Genomic DNA, 21,252 nt, shown 5'->3' with positions numbered 1-21,252 from the left:
ATGAGAACACATAAAAAATATATTATCAAATATATTGGGTCAGCCAATGGACATAATTTGCTTTGAAGGATATAGGAAATTCAAATTTTAGTAACAAAAATAAAAGTATTATAAAATCCCACAAAATACCTTTAACCACACTTAAAGAAAAAAACAACTTAATTTTGTTTGTATTTTACTCTTGCCATAAGAATTATATCAATGCCACCAACTAGTGCAGCTTCAGAAAGAACTTAGTTCTGCTTTGGAAATATTCACAAATCTCGAAATAGGGGTTTAAAAAACGATAAGGTTAGAAGAATAGTTTTTATAAGAGCAAATTTTCAATTTATGACTTCAATTGACAAATTGCTCCTGAACTAGAATTGTTTTCATCTTCAAAAGATAACAAGCAAAATAATTGAAATGATATCATACTTGTTTAAATAATGTTAATAGTCTATATTTTTCAATAAAGCATGAAAATAAATCAATAATGCTGTAAAACTATTTTTTAAAAAATATTTCTCGTTTTTCCTGGAAAATTCAAATCCAATGAAAAAGGCTAAAATTAAAAATGAATATAAAAAACATCAATTATCATATCCGCAGTTTTAAAACTTTAGGCCAGATGAGATTCCATTATAGATATGTTACTTTTATCTGTTTTTAAAAAAAGATTTGTTTTTGTTTCCACATTAAAATTTGAGTGTAATTTAATGTTAAAATAAAATTATAATCACGAAAGCATAGATAAATTAAGTTTTCGATCATAATTATTAATAATCCTAAAATCCGGATGTATAATTAATTTTTAAATTTTATTAATGTTGAAAAATACGAATGTTTTACAACAATGAGAAAAATATGTTATCATAAAATTAAAAATACGATAATAAATGAGATGATAACTATCAACTTTTTAATATTTATATATAATAACAATCAAAATAATTTATCTTATTATAATATATGTACATTTTTTAATCAAATCATATTAGAAAAAGGAGTATGAAAAAACGTATTATTTTAACTTAAAGCAATTTTTAAGCATCTAAAGCGGAAGATTTAATACGTTGAAAAATTTCTTTCATTTGAGAGAGACAAGAGTTGGCCAAATTTTTAACATTTTCATCAGCGCTTTTACGAATTGACACTCTTAAAGCATCATCAGGAGAACTAATTTTTTTTAATAAAATTATTTTAAATTTTATTGTATAAAATCATTTAGATCTTTAATTATTTTATGGATTTTTCATTAAAATATATTAATATGTACTTAGCAAGCAGTTTCGACACACCATATAAAACAGAACAATCCTCCTTGTATGCCTTTAGTTTTATATAATAAAGAAAAATAAGATAAATAGTATGAATAAAATTTTGAAAATGTAATAAAATCAACCCAGAAAAAAATTCTGACTAAACATCAATGTATGACTTACGATTTCTATTTTGTTTTTAAATGATTCCAAAATGTCCAAAGTTTTAAATTTAAAGCCACTTGATGCTTTACTCTTCTCTTCCTTCTCCTCAGGATTGATATGTCGTCTTTTTGATTTTTTGTATTCTGGAATTGATTCCTCGCTTGTTAGATCCTCTCCATCAGCTAATATTTAAAAAAATATATATAATGTATTTAATTTTAATTATTAACATAGCAGATAATTGATTATATACATATTGTGCAATAAAACATGTGAAGTTCATTAACAATATAAAATAGATCATTCCATACATATGTAATTGTTAGTGGCACCTTCTTTATCATAAGAAATCCTTTGTTTTCTCTTATTGGTGGATGTTTCTTTCTCGTGATGATAAACTTCCTGGAGTCTAGCTCGTAGTTCTTCGTTGAGCTTGTCAGCACTTTTGTGTTGAGTGTCAGCAGTTGTGCGTTGAGTGTCAATATATGACTTTTTCTTGCTCCCCCCTTTTTTAGATTTGTGGAGGGCCGTTTCAGTTCCCGCCATGTTCCTCCAATCATCATCTTCTATTGTTAATATAACATAAAGAAATAGGTTAAATAATAGAATAGGAAATATGACGTAAAGGTTGGCAAAAATTTATGATATTATATAGAAACAAATTTAATAATATAATAAAAATATTTTTACCTGGAGGAAAATAACTCCTGAAAAATGGCAATCACAGTGTAGAATTTATGAATAAACGTTTGTTAACACAATATTGAATAATAAATAAATAATATTTTATTGTTAAACAAATTTAATAGATTCTGAGCATATAAAATTATCAATAATGCCCATTAATAGGTCCTGAGCCTATAAAATTAAATTATCAATAATGTTCATTTATAATAAAAAAAATTTAATATTAGATAATTTTTGATTATTTTGTAACAAACTGCATGAATTCATCTTGTTAGTATCAAAATTAAAATCAATATTATTTTAAATAAGGGCAGCCTTAAATATAAACAAAACGTTACAATTATTTTTTCATAAGTTAAAGATTTTTTTAAGATTAATATAAATAAAATTATTTTTAATGAGATATAATTAATTATAATGTTTTTATTTTAAAAGTAAAGACAAAAGATAAAAAAAATGATAGTGATTTAATCATGCTAATCCTAATAGATTTTTATATAGTCTCTTAAAATTGATTATAAAAGAAGTATAATAAATGCTAACCTTCAAAGTTATCATCGCTTATGCCATTAACCTCAGTATTTTCTACCTCCCCAAGCTTCTTGTTCTTCCGTTTTTGTCGTTTTTCTTGCAAAGTTCTTAATTCGTCATTCTCCTCAGACTGTTTTAAGCTGCCAATATTATTAGTGTTATTTTGAGTCGATTGGTTATCTGTATTAGCGTTTCTATTTTGCTGATTGAAATTATAGGGGTTTTGGGATTGGTTATTGATTACATCATCCATGAATTTGGCGTAGGCATCTCTGAGGATGGCAGTGTTTTTATCCAGACCTACTAATAAGTGATATTTAAAATCAAACATAAATTTGTAATTTGATATATACATACTCCATTTTGATAGAGTAGGCAATAAAAATCGCTGCTAACCCCTTAATTATTTTTCTAAAACTACTGATTTAAATAAATATTTTTAATACAATTTTATTTGGCAAATTTCACCAAAATACTGAATATAAAGACTTAGATAAGTTTAATATTTAATTTTTCCAAATAAAATCATTCTCATTCTCTATTTTTGATACAATCTATAAATCAGAGACCTGCAGGGCCTTGAGTCCCACCTGGGTTTAGGGCCGGGCTGTATTTTTTTTAAATCCAGAGGCCATGCAAATGGCACCTCTGCAGGTCTCTGCTATAAATAAATTGTTAAATCTACTCTCAATCATAATGAGAAAAATTATTTAATAACATGATTTTAAAATAAAATAAATCATAAATTAATATTAATCTAAACATTTTTCTTTTAATTTTTTATCAATATTATTGTATGCTAATGAGTTTCTTTTAAAAAATTAATCCAGATTGTAAAAATTAAAAAATATCAATTAAGAGATCAAAAATCACTAGCAATATCTATGAATTCATTTTTAAAATATATCAAATATAATATGAGGTAATGGTATAAAAATTTGTAATGTTCTATTGCAATTTTGATCTCACTGGTTGTTGAATTTAAAACATATTAGGGCTTAAAATAAATAAGAAATGTTAAGGTGAACATATTATAATAATATCTAATTTAAAAATAGTAAGTTACAAACAATTATAAATTCAAATAATAAACAATTTAGATCTTTATTTTAATTTGATCAAAACAATATCCATAAAAATATTTTTTTAAATTAATATCTTGCATATTTTAATTGTTAAATTTTTGTTATAAAAATTGATTTACCCTCATTTTTCTAATTGTAAGAGGAGGTATTCCCGCATCTCTTAATTCTTATACTATAAATAATTACCACAAAACTTATATAAGGCATAGGGACACTTCCCCCACCTGGAATTGGGAAGGGTAGAGATGTTATTAAATTTCTCGTGCATTGTTACAAAATAAAATTACTGCACTTAAACAAAAATATAATAAAGATTTTTAAAAAATCCCACTCATGACAATAATGATTTAAATGTAAAAAATTGATTTTTTCGATTATGTAATAGTCTAAATTTTTGCCAACCCTAGTTTTGTTTAATAATTTTAAGAAACTCCCTTGATAAATTTTTGGCTAAAATCAATATTTTCTAATACTATTCATACATTTATAGTCATAAATGAAATGAAATTTTTTCTATTAGAAAAATATCCCAGTATGAATAATTATTCCTTTTTTATCAATCTCCTATATTACTAACCTTTGATATATAAAAAATAGAGCATAATCCTAAAAAAAGCATAAATAATTTACCATTAATTCCACCAGCAAGCGCTTCATTTCTCTCCACTCCTGGAAAGGGGTAAGTAACTCCTCCCCCTCCAGGCACATTATTTGTCCCAATATCTTGATTCCATAGTGAACTCCGACTAGAATCGACGGTTTGTGTATTTATAGTATTCATTGCATTAGAATTGGATGCAAACATCTTTAAATTTATTGCAATTTTAGTAGTAGTTGCTGTAGCATTTGTATTAGTATTATTTATTGTATATAGATTAGAGCCTGGATACCCACCTATCATTTGCAAATGATGCTGGAAAGCAGCTGCCACAGTTCCACTTTGGTTTCCGCTTGGGTTATTGAGAACAGAAGCAAGAAATTTGTCAGCCTCTGATGCAGGAATATTTCCTGCTATATTCACTCCTGCTGATTTTATTTCATTGATATCCATAGAGTTTAAGGAATTTGGGGTTTCACGCAAATCTGTAGTACTATATTAAATATATATATATAATTAAAACATTGTTGATTAGATAATTCATTTTATATAAAATCGAATACCTCAAAACCCACTTCTTTCAATGACAATAAAAATTTGTAAAAATGTCTTAATTTTAGTGTAAATAGTGACCTTAACTGAGAAAAGATTTTTTTGAATCTTATATTTATAACTAAGTCAGTAGTTTACCAATTATCAATTTAGTTATAAAAATAAAATTTAACATTCAAAATGATTTAGTGCATAATTAATACAGTAACAAACATTAAAAGGGGTCGATTTTTGTGCCTTGATTTTCTGTTATCTCAAATAATAAAATTGCCAAAAATAACATTTTTAATTTAAAATAAGAGATAAAAATGGGGCCAGCAGAATATCTCGATTTCTTGCTCATTTAGCATAAACATAATAATCCAAATAAATTTAAATTGTGTAAAAAACTATTAAAAATAAAAGTGTAAAATCTTAATAATTTTATTTATTATAATCTTTTTATATGTATATATTTTTTAAGTTGATTATAAATTTTATTTTATTTTATAACTTTTACAAAATTTAATATAATTTGCCTGCCTGTTGCCCCCTTTGATCTAATTAGTGATCTGCATCGGGCCTAACTTTTCAAGCCTGGCCCGTCCCCCAAATTTTTTTTAAAAAAAGTTTTGCCGGCCAAGCCCGAACCCGAAATTTTTTCTAAAAAAAGTTTTGCCAGCCAGGCCCGAACCCCAAATTTTAAATATAGAAATCAATTTTTATAATTACTCAAAATAAAAGACATATGTTATATGTCGTTTAGTTTTAATAAATAAAATCAAAGATTTTTATTTTACATAAAAAATTTAATATCTTGATAAATTTAGATATATTTTAAAAAAAATTCAAAATCCGACTCAACCCGGCCCAAATTTTTTTTTTTAATATTAGGCCTGGGCTGGCCTAAACTTAATTATTTTAAATAGAATTAGCCTGTGCAAGGCCCAAACGGCCAGACTCGGGCCGGGCCTAACTTTGCAGATCTCTAGATCTAATACATCAATCAAAAAGAAATTCTATACAATTTATATGATGAAAAAATATAAAAATCAGAAAATAAATCATTACTATTTTTATGTCAAATTACCTAGCCCGGTTATCAAATGAAGTCAATGATGTTGTAGAAGTGTTAGTTTCAATCATGGTGTTTTTAAACAGTGTAGCAGGATCAGGAGTTGAAGGTTGAGTGTTTTTACTGAGTTCCCGGATAGTCTTGCGCTTGCGCACTAATGAACCCAGCTTGGTGGATTCTAGATCCACAGTGGTCTCATCATGATCACCTTGTTCCCTTTCTTCATTTATCTCGTTTTCTCTCTCCGCAGAACTCCTGCTATCATCCCCACCTCTATGGCGCCTTGTGTCTCTTCCACCCCTATTTCCCCTGCCTTGATACCACGAGGAGCCATTGTTGTTATAGTGCTGTCCATGGTAATCCCTTTGGCCTCGGTAGTTCACATTCCTTCTATGATCTATCTGCCCACGATACCCATCACCTCCCCCTCTGTATCGCGACCTGGGATGATGATTGGAATAAAACTTGCCTCCACCACCCCCACGATATGACATTTGTTCCTCATCCTCATACTTTGAAAACTAACATAATAAATCATATTTAATTAAAATTGTTAAATAAAAACAAAAAATACTCAATGGTGACATTTATGAAAATATTTCTTCAAAGAAAATATAATCATCAAGCATAATTTAACTTATAATGACTTAAATTTTAATAAGATTTTGCAATATAACATCATAAGAAACAGAATAAATTTTTTAACTTTAACATTAGTATATCCTGATTTCTGAAAAACCGAGTTAAAAATGTAATATCCTTTCCAAATTGTAAATTTGAAATTCTAAATAAGCCATTTTAGAAAATTTTGACAAATTTTTTTTATATATTCAATTTATATTATGGCAAGATTCTAAATAAAATTAATCAAGATTCAAAATAAGTTAATCAAATAAAATAAACTTAATTGCCCTTTAAATTATGCCATTATAAAAAATGATAGTGCCAAGCCAATCAAAAAATTCCAGGGCCCCAAATAACATATGGTTTCAAATATTACCTTGTAATCATTGCTATTCCTGGAAGGAGATTCTCTTCTACGCCTAGAGCCATGTGGAGGAGAGGATTTAAAATAATTCCTTCCTATACCCTTAAAGGGTTTGCGTTCCCTGCGTTCTTTACGTTCACGGTATTCTGGAATGCAGGCCAAATATTAAAAATATTTATATTCAACTCTTCATTTTTAAAGGAATAAATATGTGCTAAAAGAAATGTAGTTTAGAAAAATAGATAAATTACAATATATATTTTAAATTAACCTTTTTCCTTCTCAATTATCTCTTTATACTTCTCAGTGGCTTCAATATTATCCTGGCCACTAGAATCCTTTTCATTTGTAACAATGTTATCATTTGTAAGAGCTCCTTCTTCTTTTTCCTCTGTATTTTCTTCAATCCTACTCCCAGTATTAAGATTCATATTCAAATTACTATTGGAATTTATGATATCTTCCTCCTCTTCTTCATAAGCAGCAAGGGCAGGAGATTTTTCATTAAAAATAGGAGTGTTATCTATTTCAACTACTTTTGGTTGGTCATTATGATTAGCTGATGCATCAATTTTGGATTCATCCTCATTTACGAGGGGATTGTCTAGGTAACCTCTGGGCATTCTGATTGGTGGTTGATAGATTAGAAAAATGAATATTTTAGACATAAAATATTAAAAATATTATAAACCTCTTTTTTCTTTTCCCAGATTTTCTTCTCCTTTCTCCATCTTCCGGTGGAGATAAAGATTTTTCTTTACCAGGAGAATTTGCTGGATGAGATGCTAAGGAATGTCTAGCTGAAGATAAACTCCGAGAAGATAAACTATTACCCCTATTTCTATTGGCATCTTTTAATTTTAATATAAAGAATATATAAAATAATTGATAAGCCAATTTGTAAAAAAGGCTAATCTTAGCCAATACTATTTATGACAGATATTATTTTATAAGCAATTTTATAAAAATGTTGTAAAAGCAACTGATAACTTTATTAGAGACAAAGAGTTCTAACCAAGAGAATCTGGGCCTGTCAGGCCTTATCTATTTTCTTAGTTGTAGTATTATGTAATTTTTTTTGAAAGAAATTGTGAAATATTTAATACTAACCTTCACCATTATTCAAAATTGACCCTTCTCTATCAGAAGATTTTGCTCTAGCAGAAGATGTGGATCTTGATATTGAACTTGCATCATGTGGAGATCTAGATCTGCTCACTGAATCTTTATTGCGAATTTCACCTTCCTCACTACCTTCATCATAGGAAAAACTTCTTTTCACTCTTAAATTTATAGTATATTAAATATTATAGTAATGATATAAATTATTAACTATGAGATCTGCAAAAATAGGCCAGGCGTGTACTTAGCCAAGCCCATTTTTTTAAAAAAAATTGGGTTTGAGCTGGGTCAAGCCTTAAAAATTCTGGCCAGCTCAGGCATTGAAAATTTTTATAAATTTATCAATTTTATATAAAATTTATTATGAAAATAAAAATATTTGATTGTATGTATAGAAATGCTGTAATACTTTTATTTTGAGTAATTATAAAAATTAATTTCTATATTAATATAAATTGGGGTCAGGCTGTAAAATTTTTTTAACAGGTTCAGAGTGTTAAAACTTTAACTATATGACATGTCAATAGTTAAATAAAAACAACAAAAGTTTATACTAACTAAAATGTCACAATCAGTAACAAAATTGATTTTTTTAAAAAAAAATAAAATAAACCTATTTGATGAAAATGATCTTCTATTGTGAGCTCTTTTATCTGGGAAAAAGTTATCACTTCTTCTATTATTATAATGTCGCCCATCATTTAATCTTCTATCTCTCATTGCATCAAAAGCTATAAAGATATTTAACATTATTATCAAATTCAATTATAATTATATAATATTTTTTTAATTCATAATTAAATTATGTATAATTAGTGGAGATGGCATATTTATGCTGACTTACCATGTATTTGAAATATAACTACTTTATTTTTTCGCACTAATATTTTCACTATATATATAGCAATTAAATTTCTTTTGATAAAGTATTATCAACTCTTGTTTCAAACACTAGATACTTTTTTCCACGTAAAATTTTTTCAAATATCAAAATATTTAACAAATTTTTATATATTTTTCCATAGCATAGAAAATGAGGAGATATGTAAAATATGCTATTTAAAATAAAATAATCATTATTTTTATAAAATAATAACATTTCATTAAGATTTGTTATAATATCTTGAATATACCTTTTTGCCTTGCTTTTCTTAAATCTTTATACCAAGATATTGAAATTCTTGAACCTAACACATCAGTATCATGATATCTTTGAATAAATTATTTTGAAGAAATAAATAAAAATTAATTATACCTAGCCATTATGTCTTTGGCAACATCCTTGCTCTCAAATCTCAAGGCAACGAATAATAACCGCCTATCTTCGGAGAGTTTAACAAAATCAAAAGAACATTTCCCGCCTTCTTTTGTAAAGAACTCCCTATAAGTATTAAAGGTATAAATGCTAAATAAAAAATTAAATACAATACCTCACATCCTCTTTATTCATATTGCCATAAAACCCTCTCATAAAGAGGGTATGCTGACTAGCTGGTACAATCATCGAATTTAGTGCTAATCGAGCCATTTTGAAATTGGAATTAAAATAATAAAATTATACTACTCACAATTAATTTTCAGAAATTGGAATTAATTTTAAAAATAGATTTAAATAAACCATAAATTAATGCACATATTTTTTTAGCAATATTTTAAGTATCAATAAAAATATTATAAATCTAAATAGATGTAAGTTAACAACTCCTCTACGTCCAAAGCTTTTAACAAATTTAATTTTTATTTTTGTTAGCTCTGACATTTTAGTAAAAGTCCTGAAATAAATTTAAGTAAATATCTTAATATAAAAGTGATTTGGAGCAAATTAAAGTATAGGTTATAATAGATTTGGCCACATGTGAAAAAAATTATGTAATACTCTACTATACAACTAAATTAAATTCATAAGCCTTACCAGTGTTTTGACAAGGGTTTGTGTAAGGGGTAAATAGGTTTGTTTTTCCCCATAGATTTTGTACATTTTTTTTAAAAATAATTTTTGATTTTTTTACATTTTTTTTATAAAAGTAATCTTTTATTACTTTTTAAAATTATTAACTTATTTATTTTTCTTTCAAATTATTGTTTATGTTAATATATTTCATATATTTGGGGATGGGAGAAGGGATGAAGGGATGAAGGAGGTAGGTATTTTATTATTTTAAAGTGATATTTGCAAGAATAGATTATTGTTTTCTAATGACCCCCCCCCCTTCCTCATGGTTACGTCTGTAATAAAATATAATTATTTATAAAGAAACCCTTACTTACCAATATAGTTTGCAAATTGCTATTAACCATTTTATTGGCGAAAGACTATGATTATGTAGCCGTTATATAATCACGATCGCAGTTGCTATTTTAATAGGAGAGGCTTGGGGTAAACATATATAATGTAAAGTAATTAATCAAACTTTTATTTTGTTTAAAAGATTGATATATACTAGGACAAAATGTCCTTGAACAAATTGTCTCAGAAAATAGCTCTTACCAATAATATCTCGTCATATTTAAATGTCTCATATATTTAAATATGAAGATATATCCGTAGATATAACCGTTAGTAAAATGTACGTTATTAATTGTAAGTAATTACCTTTTCAATTGAATAAGGATAGGACATAATTATTTTAGAAAATACTCATCATTAAATTATCATCTTAAAAAATTTAAATTAGGTTTTATATTTATAAATATTTTATGCCCAAGTGTAGCCATATTTTTCTATTGGGCAACACCAGTGGGTAAGCTTCTACTTCTGAGACCCGTATATTGCAAATAGTTCCAGCTAATATTTCATAAAAATATTTTGGCTTCCACATATTAAAATGCATTGTAAAAAAGGCAAATATTTTATTATAAATGGTATTGTCAAATAAAACAAAACAACATTTTGCAAATAAAAAAAATAATATAAATTGACCTACAATAATATTGATTATATTATGACTTAAGTAAAATAAAAGAAGAATAAAATATTAAGACGCTTTTCCTTTTTTTGGATCTTTGCAATTTTTGTTTGACACTTTTCCCTTCTTGATAGGACTTTTTCCTAAGCCTTTGGGAATAATCCTTTTTTATTGACACAATTTTTATTTTTTCATCTACATTTACCTTTTCTGTTTAACACTTTTCCTTTTTTGATTGGGACTTTACTTTTTTGAGTGGGATACCCTGAAAATTTTAAATACTCATGATACTCTTAAATAACTAAGAATTTAATCCCACCCCCCGTTGTGGGTACGTGCCTAAAGTAAGGACATTTATCCTATTATTTACTAAGATTAAATTTTATACAATTCTTGTCTTTTATCTATTATCCCAAGAATTAATGACAGCCTTACCAGCCATTTGAGATAGCCATATAAATTTTTTTTAGCAGAAAATATTTAAATGTATCTTTAAATTTAAATAATATTTTCCGCCAAATTTTCATGATCCCTACCCTTTTAAATTAAATATTTTTTCAAAATTGAAATTGATTCATAAAATTTTTCACAAAATAATTTAAGTTATATAGAAATATTTAATAATAACAATTTGATTAATAACTCGAGGAAATAGAACTGTACATCCTTCTTTCTATTAAAATTATATACAATAAAAAACACCAATACAACACCATTTTATAACTTACTTAATCTACCAACAAAATTCTATAACTAAAATTAATTAATTTTCAATCAAATTTTATTGACTAAATATATTTTTAAAAAAAGTCAAAAAAGTCAAAGTCATCATAATTATAAAATCTAGTCCCTTTTATATTTTTGAGACGAGATCACGAGTTTTACATGAGGCGACTATTTATAAATTTGATAAATATTAAACAAAATAATTTTTAAAAATAAATAATTTTAAATAATAATATGACACTTTCTATCATTAAAATATTTTTATTCGTTAATTATCTGGATTTAGGTATAGTTTTAAAAGGATATCATTAGGTATAGTTAGAAAAATTACAGAATCAAATATGAGATTCGCAAAGAATATGAAAATAGGTTTGTGAATGTAGTCTAAAAGAGAGAAATATTTATCTTTATTGATAAGAGCCAGTCTTTAATATCAATGAGACAGTGACGAAGCGTTCATAGAAGCAAGGGAAGCATTGCTGCCCTTGAAATTTTTCTTACAAAATTTTTAAATAAACTTAATATAATCTTTGTACTATGCTAAATAACTAAACTGACTTTATTTTAAAAAATTAATATAATTTTATAACGTTAAAAAATTAATATTATTTTTACTATATTAAGAAATATTATTATTTTTATACGTTAAAAAAGTTACTATTATTTTTACTACGTTAAAAAATTTACTATTATTTTAACTACGTTTAAAAAAATATACATGAGGGAAGCAAATTTAATATTGCTTATTTTTTTAATAAATAAAGAGAAAATCATGCCATGGTATAATTTTACCATTAAAAAATAAGCATTAGGGAAGCAAATAAAAAAATGCTTATTTTTTTTAATAAATAAAAGAGAAAGAAATTTTTTTATATAATATTTTTTTCCTTATTTTTTTAAAATAAAAAATTTTTCGTTTTTAAAATCCTTAATTAATGTTTATAATTGTAATTCTATTATTGAAAATTTATTAACATTATCATTTAGCTCAAGAAATTTTGATGCTAAAAAATTGATTATTGAAAAAGGAAAACCAAACCCAATTTTACAAAACTTAAAAAAAGAAATCAAAACTTGCATCCGTAATTTTTCTATCGATAAATAGGGAAAATATGAATGGCTCGCTGGAATTTTCTAATTCTCTATATTGTTGGTCATGCCTATTATTTCCAAAGTAAAAATATGTTTAGAATAATAAAGGATTTTCGGATTTGAATAATTTTTCAAAGGCAGTTAAACGGCAAAGAATCAACCGCTTATTTGCAGTCGATGATTCAATTAAAAACATTTGGCCAAAATCGCATTGAAAATATGATAGATTCGATGCGCAAAATATCAATCGAACAGCATAATTCTAAAGTCAAATCAAATAGAGAAATATTGAAAATATTGATCAACTATATATGTTTTCTTGGAATTCAGGAGCTAGTATTTTGTGGTGATGATGAATCTTCTAATTCAGTAAATAGAGGAAATTATATTGAATTAATTTATTTACTCGCGGAAGAAAATTTACTATTGAAATTGAAACATAATTTAGAAATAGTGTAGTTTTTCTTGTACTATCAAGCAATATTCAAAATGATTTGATTAATTCTATTTCATATGTTTTACACAAAAAATATTAAATTCGTCGAATTGTTAGATATTAGTAAATTCCAAATAATCAATTTCCCAAAATATTTATTAGATAATTCAAACGACACTTATTCTCAATTTTTTGACTTACACAATCTGGAACCGAATTAAAGGTAGTGTTTCCGGATGTTGAATTCAGAAAGAAAAAGAATGTTAATGAAATACTTGAATTTTTAATATGCACCGATTTGATGAAAAGTTTAAGAGTTTTTTAAATTATGCAAATTCATCATAACTTTGGCTTCAACAATAGCAAGTGTAGAACGGAGTTTTTCATCTTTAAAAAGAATCAAATCTTATTACAGAAACAGGATGAGCCAAAATCGATTATCGAATCTATCTTTGATTTCAATTGAAAAAAAATTATGAAAAAAATTTAAAATCTAGCGATAACTTTTATAATGCAGTACTTGATCATTTTACTCAAAAACAAAGACGAATACCACCTATTTATAAATCTTATGTTTTTATGGTTTGAGTTTGACTAAAGTAAAAATAATAATAAAATTTTTTTTTTGATTGCTTCCCTAGTAGTAAACTTGACGCTTCGTCACTCGAATGAGACCATAATTGAATATTATCAAATAAAGAAAAAGTCCAATAAAAATGGTCAAGGTATAAAAATAATAAATTATGCTATCATTGCTGGTCTAACGATTGCGGGAGTATTTAGATTCGAAGTTATTGATAGTCCCTGCTACGTTATGCATTTTAGAAAATTTGTAAATGAAATGCAAATTCATTTTGAAGAAAGTAATATGATGAATATAAATTTTGGATTATGGTCACTCAGCTTCTACATGACAGGATTTTCACTGGATGTAAAATCCCCTTCAAAAACCTTTGCCTACCCCCTTAAAAAATTTCCGGGCGGTAATTTATTGATACTCTTTTCAAAGAATTTATAAAGGATAACTTAAATTAATCTATCTCTACTACCATGATATTTTGTGAATATAAATAATTTATTTTTTAGATAAATTCAATTAAAACCTCCATTATTTACAATGAATTAATTATTATGGCATTATGAGCTTGCTGAAATATCTAATCCTTTTAAATTACATTTAAAAAAATAGTTTATTTGGAAAACAATGTGTATGATTGTTTGCATTGCAATATATAAATTTGGTCGATGAATTGTATTATAATAATTCTATAATAAAAGTATTTAGCTATAAATTTTGTCCTATTTCATCTCAAAATTTAATAGATAACCCCCAAAAAATTTATCATACACCCATTAAAGCAGCCTACCCCCTCAAATAAATAGGATGCAGACTGTTCCTACCCCTCCCGCTCATGTAGACGCTGTGGTCACTTGATCATAACCTTATAATTAGATAGTGGATAGATAGGAAATTGTATAAAATAAAATAGTTAAAACCATACAACCCTTCCAATGAAAATGTATTTTTCAATAATGAAGAGGAATTAATTCGTTTTATTGAGATTAGATAGAAAAAAAATATCTGTCGATAATGCGAAGAATTATTTTAGAAATATGGATATCTATATTTCAAAATGTAGAAGAAGGAAAATTATTAATGATTAATATAAATTTTTGTTTCTTGCTACATACATATTTTACTAATTATAAATAAATTATCCAAAAATAAATAGAAATTAGGTTAAATTTAAAAATAAAAATATTGAGAAAAAAAATAAAAGAATTGTTATGAAGGTTGACACTCCTGGTAAATTTGTTGTTAAAAATGACATAAAAATAAAGTGACAAAAAATAAAAAGGTAAATAAATAAATATAATTATTTATAAAAAAACAAAGAAGAATGATCAAAATGAGAAGAAAAATAAACTGAGAAAAAAGAGAAATTAAAATTAAAAATGGCTTAAAGAGATCCTAATATGTTAGAAATAAAATAATAAGGGAAAATATTTAATAAAGATTTAAGAAAAATTGACAAAAAAAAAATAAAAAATAATATTAAAATAAAATATTTTTCTTTTTTGAATCGATATTTTCCTTTTTTCATTTAGACTTTTTCATTTTTTGATTGATAATTCTTCTTAATCGGATTTTTTTTTCTTTTATAATTGACACTTTTCTTTTTTGATAGACTTTTCCTTTTTTGAATGGGAAATACTGGATCAGGACTAGTTACCATAAAATAATGGAAACACTTCTAATACCTAAAATAAAATAAATTAATGATAAAATATAAATGTATATAATCGGTGTATGAATCACTATAAAATAAATGTCTCGAATAAGAATTTGTTAAAAAAAATATATTTGGGCATTTAAAGTTTGTAATGCAGAGAACCTTCTTAATATATTGTATATAAGCTTACAACGTATTAATGTAAAAAATATGGTCTATTAAAATATGAGAAAATCGCCGGGGTGGCCTAATGGGTTAGATGTATGCTTGGAAACAGAAGGACGCAGGTTCAATCCTGGTTAGGAGCTAAAAAATTTCGGGTTTTTCTTCGATGATGTATGGCTTTAGACATATGATATGATAAATTTCTGAGCTGAGAAATGCCACCCCGGTCACCGACAGGCTTGCACAGCCGGGTGCTAGGATACTTGTCCAATAAACCAAAAAGACAGCTAAACTCGTGGGTCAGATGATAACGATTTCTTGGCCAGCGCTAGGATGATGATGATGGTGCGGGGGACGTTCAAGCTCAATGTCTACCAAGTTACAATGGACTTGATAACGATACTCCGGTGGGAGATCCATCGGGATTGATACTAGTGGGAGATCAGGATAGGGATATCTGTCGATTTTATAATTCAGTTTGAGGAATACTACTCAGGTGGGATATCTGGTCGATATTAATTTGATACACTGGTGGGAGATCAAAATACTTTGGCCTTGAAAATGATACACTGGTGATCGATACAAATGAAATCGATCAGAAATACAAAGATAAATATAGATAGCATGAGTAATAATATAATAGATAAGTGAAGGAGCTTACCACCAGAAAAGGTGAAAGCTAAAAAGGAAAAAAATAATATAATATAATATAATTAAAAAGCATATTTTACATTTATACATAATGTGATTTTTAATTATTAGGGATTAAATTAATTTTTCAATAATTTAATCAATTGAAGATTTTGCTCATATATGCTATATTAATCATAAGATTAAGCAATATTTCCGGAAAATATTAAGTTTACCGTTTTTAAAATCGGCTCAATAGCTATATAACATTGCTAATCCCCAGGTATATTTTTATTTTTAATCTTAGGAAAATGTTCTTTCATTGGTAGAATATAAAAATCATAGGGCAGACGGGAGTAGGGATCCCTCCTTTAAATATATGCTTGTTCTTAAAATTAGTAAAAGTAAACAACTTTTTAAATTAACGACTATAATTCAAAATATTTAGAAAAAAAAACAACCATAGTTTAAAAAAATAACCAAACGTCTACAAGTGGACCCCTTTATAAATTGGATGAGGAAAACATACCTTACCCACCACTTTATCATCCTGACTACGCTCATGAATGAAAGAGTCTAAAATATATTTGAAATTTGCGAAGCATCTATAGAATTTTTGGAACATTATCAACCATATTTAACCTTTTATCTTTTTTATGGTATAGTTAGGCGGGTAACCATAAATTTTCTACATGGAGTAAGGGGCGGAGAGTGATTAATTTTTAAATATTGAAGTATTTTTTTTGAACATTGAAAATTTATTAGAACTAAAATATATATGAAATTTATTAGAAATTGTTAAATAGGTGTATTAAAAATAAGTTTGTAATGATAATTGAAATGTTTAAAGATTTAAATTATTAACAAATTAAATGACAATTATATGAAATAATTATTGATGTTATATAAATTTTAGAAGTATAAATAGTGAGATCGAAAATTTAATAATTTAAGTGAAATAAAAGGAAAAGTTATATAATCTTTACTTTTAGTTTATTTATGTTATTTTAGAATGATTAACTATATATTTTAATAAAATAATTTGTCATCTATAACTCTGGCTTTAGTAATCAGATTTTACAGTTGGGACTACATTTAACTAATTACAGTGAATCGAATCATACAGTTACTTACAAATTATATATGTTCTATGGATCTAAAACTTGAGTCCAATTAACTCAAAATATGAAATTCTAAAAAATGGGGAGAAGTGATTTATGAAATGGCCAAAGACTTTAAGACAAAAAATAAGATCAATCAAGATGAAGAAACAATTGTATCAATATCCAGGCAAATGATCGTAGAAGGGGAAGAGCAAATTTTAGTAGCTAAAGTTAGAAGTAACACAGGTTTGAAAGTGTATAAAATTAGTCGTTTTAGTTACAAGATCATTATCAGTACAAGAGATGGTTATAGCTAAATGAAATTAATTACAAAAGATCGTTATCGATAAAAGAGATTGTCGTTACAAAAGGTGGTTAAGATACAAGAATTAATTATCATATAAGAGATCTTTATTTCAAGAAATTGTTTCTTTATAGGAATATGTTATGGTTACAAGAGATTGGTACCGCTACAAGAAGTTAGTATAGTTACAAGAGAGCGTTATCGTTAAAATAAATTATAATCATTACAAAAATCGTTATCATGTTCGGGTCAGACTCGAAAATATAAATAGTAAAATATTGGAAAATACAAAATATTGTTTAAAAATATTAGTTATCAACGATATGTAAATCACCATAAAATATAGATTAAACATTATATGATGATTTAAAAAATTATCAAAATATTGTTTGTTAATAAATGAATATTTAATCCTCTTTGCGTTTGTGTTAATTTTTCAATAAATTGTAAATCTCGATGTATAGTATTAAGTAAAGTTAGTACATTCAACCGATTTTAAGATATCGTACATAAATTAATTGTAATTCCGTAATGAAAAAAAATTGTGTTGTTAAATGCTCGATTCTGAATAACGGCTAACCCAATATTTTAGCAAAAATATTACGTAAGCCTGTAGATTTTGCTCCTAGATGGCAAAAAGGTTTGGACATCTTTTAATGTAATATGAGGCTTGCATGACATTTTTTAGCCAAAATATTGGGTTATTCGTTTTTAAAAATCTAGCCTGTATGCCATTGTTACTAAAATAACCATAATATATTTGGAAAAATTCTAAAATATATTATAAATGAGCAATTATTGAATTCCATTTTTTTGGAAGATTATATACTAAATGCAGATCTAAGTGCATTGCAATCCACGACTCTCTTTCTTGACCTCCTCCCACCCAACATACAATTTATTATACTAATTTTTTTTTTTATTATACAGTTTTTTATATAGATTTTATTTTACAAATAGTTTACATGATATTTTTAATATATATTTTTAAATTACGTATATATGTTTTACCTTTAACGTTCAAAGTATTATTTTAAAATTGTGATATAGTTTTATATAAATCTATGATATTCCTAATTTAAATACATTAATATAAAATTATTACAAAAAAAAATTTAAATTCTTATATTAATAAACCATATATATATCCTCTGAATAAACTTTAGCTAAATATTTAATTTTTTCAACCAAGATTTAATATATCCTTAAAAAAATTTATTGTAATATCATTTTACGAATCACAAATTATTTTTAATTTTTTCAAAAATGAAGAATCGACAACAGCTGTTATTTTATAGTGATCCCCAATTGAGTCTACGTTAAAATGAAAACATTAGTTTATCTAGGTACAAGTCTAGGTTTGTGAATCTCAAAATCATTTAATTTCGCTTTCGCCTCAACAATTGCATAAATATATTAAAATGGTCATTATAATCTTTAAGATTTGTAAATGGTAGTATAATAATGTTCGCATTCTCATAAATTCACCCAAATACCTCTCATTTTTTAAAAAATATTGCATACAATTGTGGTTTAATTAAATACTTATTAATATATATTACAATGCTAAAAAAATTAAATGCTTTATGGAATCTAATAAAGTATCTGTTTCTGGTGAAATATTAGTTTTAGGTTATTCTAATATTCCAAAAAGTGCATTAAAATAAGCTCATAAAGCTGGATGTCTGAGATCATCTTATCGGATATGCTTTTTGAAGTTTCTATTTACTTGTAATACATGAAATCTCAGAAATTATTCTATTCAAAAAATTCAGAATATTTAGATATCTGACTACTCTATTGTCTTGATTGTCTTATCATAGTTATTAATAGCGTCAATTAAATATAATTTTTATTGATTGATATAATTTTTTTGCATCCATTAATGTTTAAGTTTTAATAAAATGCAAGGGATAAAATATCAATGCTTAAGGAATATATATTTAAATTAATTTTAACTTTTGCTATTATTTGGAATAGAATATAACAAATTTGAAATACGCTATTTTAAAATTCACAATTCTAAAAACCTTAGTATTATTTTAAAATCTTGGGCGAGGGAGATTCATGCCCCCACCCATAATACGCGCTTGTATTCAGGTAGTATAGGTATTATCGGATATTTATCGTCTCAATAAAAATCTACCAAATATTTAATTATTTATATATCAAGATTTGAAATTTACGATTATAATGTTTGTAGATTGATAAATGTTGCCTGATGAATCAGAGACCTTATATTTATTTATTTGCTGTCCGCAGTTAGATTCATTTTCCCTAAAATCTAATAATAACATATAATTTTTTATTATAATAAAATGAAGTAAATAATGATCATATATTGCCCCAAAATCGGCCTTTTATATCCTACAATAAAATGAATAATTCTACAAAATATAATAAAATAAGACACATCTTGAGTTTTATAAATTATATAATTCCAAGACAAATATTTGTGCCGTTGTTACACATCCAAATTATTACGCGTAAAATTTAATAACTTAAAATATATAAAACAATATAAAGCAAATTAACCCCGCTCAGTATCCATGAGAGGGATACAGAGAATAATTTTATGGCATTCTTCGATTGACCCTAAATTACATTGGAACGATGGGTTGCTGTGAGTCGAAGTAGAACAATTATTAAATTCAAAGAGTTTCGCTTTTGAAACAACTATGACATATAATTTATAAAATCCTTGCTCCAATTTTTTTTATGTTTCAATTACTCATTACTAAATTAAGCTCTTTTTATAGCCTTAAAATCTTATATATATATTTATTTTTATTTAGTAATTTTATATATTTTTATAATAGTTATTATCATTTTTAAATTCAATAAATATTAAAATAAATTTAAAAAAATATTGGGATTAATTATTCTTATAGTGTAATCAAATCGATATCTTTTCATTAATATTTTTAAACATTAATGGCCTATATGCATGCTAGAAATAAAATGCATAAATAAATTTGTGCCTAATATATCGGATAGTTTCTATCCATATTGAATCGAGTTTTAAAAAATGTTTATTAAACTAGTATATTATTAATTCTGATTATGGGGATATGGTAAATATTATTAATAATTTTGTTTATTTGCGTTCCGACAATTTTAAAATAACAATTTTAATGATGTATTTTTTTTAGCTAAGTAGTATAAATTATTATATTGGATGCACTTATTATAGACCCTTAGCAGCCAATTTATATGTGTTATTCCTCATGTTAAAAAATTGTCCAAGTTGCAAATTTTTCTCACCTTGGCAAATTTTCTACTTTATATAACTTTATAGAATGTATATTAAAAGCTATTTATCTCTATACACTATCACATCTTGCTCCCCATTGATACTTGAAAGTAATTATTTAAATAAGAAGTATTAATCATTTTTATAAATAATTATTATGTATAAATCCAAAATTATATTTACAAAATGTAATTTAGCCAAAGGCCTTAAAAATTGGGTTTAAAAACATTCCAAATAAGTTTACCAAAAAAAGATAAATTCATCTCTCTCTTTTAACCAAAATCCTGATTAGACCTATCTCTTAAGTATTCTCAGCCCTTGATATATTTTATTGCAGGACTTTAGGTTATTGGTTAGGCTATTCTTTTCATTTGTGCAAT

At 25.7% G+C, this 21,252-nt stretch overlaps 2 protein-coding genes across 5 annotated transcripts in view; one reads left to right on the top strand and one right to left on the bottom strand.

The window, feature by feature from the left end:
* Positions 1 to 951: 951 nt before the first annotated feature.
* LOC135931173 (probable cyclin-dependent serine/threonine-protein kinase DDB_G0292550) lies at positions 952 to 9,594 on the bottom strand. Of its 3 annotated transcripts, none has more exons than XM_065468087.1 (15): positions 9,454 to 9,594; positions 9,279 to 9,404; positions 9,157 to 9,233; positions 8,637 to 8,754; positions 8,012 to 8,184; positions 7,593 to 7,752; positions 7,173 to 7,525; positions 6,914 to 7,047; positions 5,929 to 6,434; positions 4,340 to 4,800; positions 2,637 to 2,924; positions 1,718 to 1,972; positions 1,425 to 1,588; positions 1,259 to 1,311; positions 952 to 1,158 (listed from the first exon to the last, which is right to left on the bottom strand). In XM_065468087.1, the coding sequence occupies exons 1-15, from the start codon at positions 9,549 to 9,551 to the stop codon at positions 1,026 to 1,028; spliced, it is 3,099 nt and encodes a 1,032-aa protein (XP_065324159.1). In that variant the 5' UTR covers positions 9,552 to 9,594; the 3' UTR covers positions 952 to 1,025. The 3 variants fall into 3 exon arrangements, with proteins under 3 accessions (XP_065324159.1, XP_065324158.1, XP_065324160.1); XM_065468086.1 differs by having other exon boundaries at positions 956 to 1,158; positions 2,637 to 2,927; XM_065468088.1 differs by having other exon boundaries at positions 960 to 1,158; positions 1,739 to 1,972; positions 2,637 to 2,927.
* Positions 9,595 to 20,598: 11,004 nt separating this feature from the next.
* Positions 20,599 to 21,252, top strand: part of LOC135931179 (exostosin-3-like) — a 32,824-nt gene continuing 32,170 nt past the window's right edge. The window contains exon 1 of one of the 2 annotated variants that reach the window (XM_065468100.1): positions 20,599 to 20,693. The gene's annotated coding sequence lies outside the window, so the exon portion shown is untranslated. The remainder of the gene's footprint in view (positions 20,694 to 21,252) is intronic. The other variant, XM_065468099.1, reaches the window with a different exon arrangement.

Source organism: Gordionus sp. m RMFG-2023, chromosome 1, assembly GCF_954871325.1.
Source record: "Gordionus sp. m RMFG-2023 chromosome 1, tfGorSpeb1-WG-v2, whole genome shotgun sequence".
Lineage (NCBI taxonomy): Eukaryota > Metazoa > Nematomorpha > Gordioida > Chordodea > Parachordodidae > Gordionus > Gordionus sp. m RMFG-2023.
This window is presented reverse-complemented; position numbering and strand designations above follow the sequence as displayed.

What these genes read in the sequence shown, in the direction of transcription:
- LOC135931173 (XM_065468086.1), bottom strand. Translation starts at nt 9,551, where the DNA reads ATGGCTCGATTAGCACTAAATTCGATGATTGTACCAGCTAGTCAGCAT. An exon ending in AGATCATTTTCATCAAATAG is followed by an intron (nt 8,185 to 8,636) that starts GTTTATTTTATT and finishes TATAAATTTAAG; the next exon opens with AGTGAAAAGAAGTTTTTCCT. An exon ending in GGAATAGCAATGATTACAAG is followed by an intron (nt 6,435 to 6,913) that starts GTAATATTTGAA and finishes TTATTATGTTAG; the next exon opens with TTTTCAAAGTATGAGGATGA.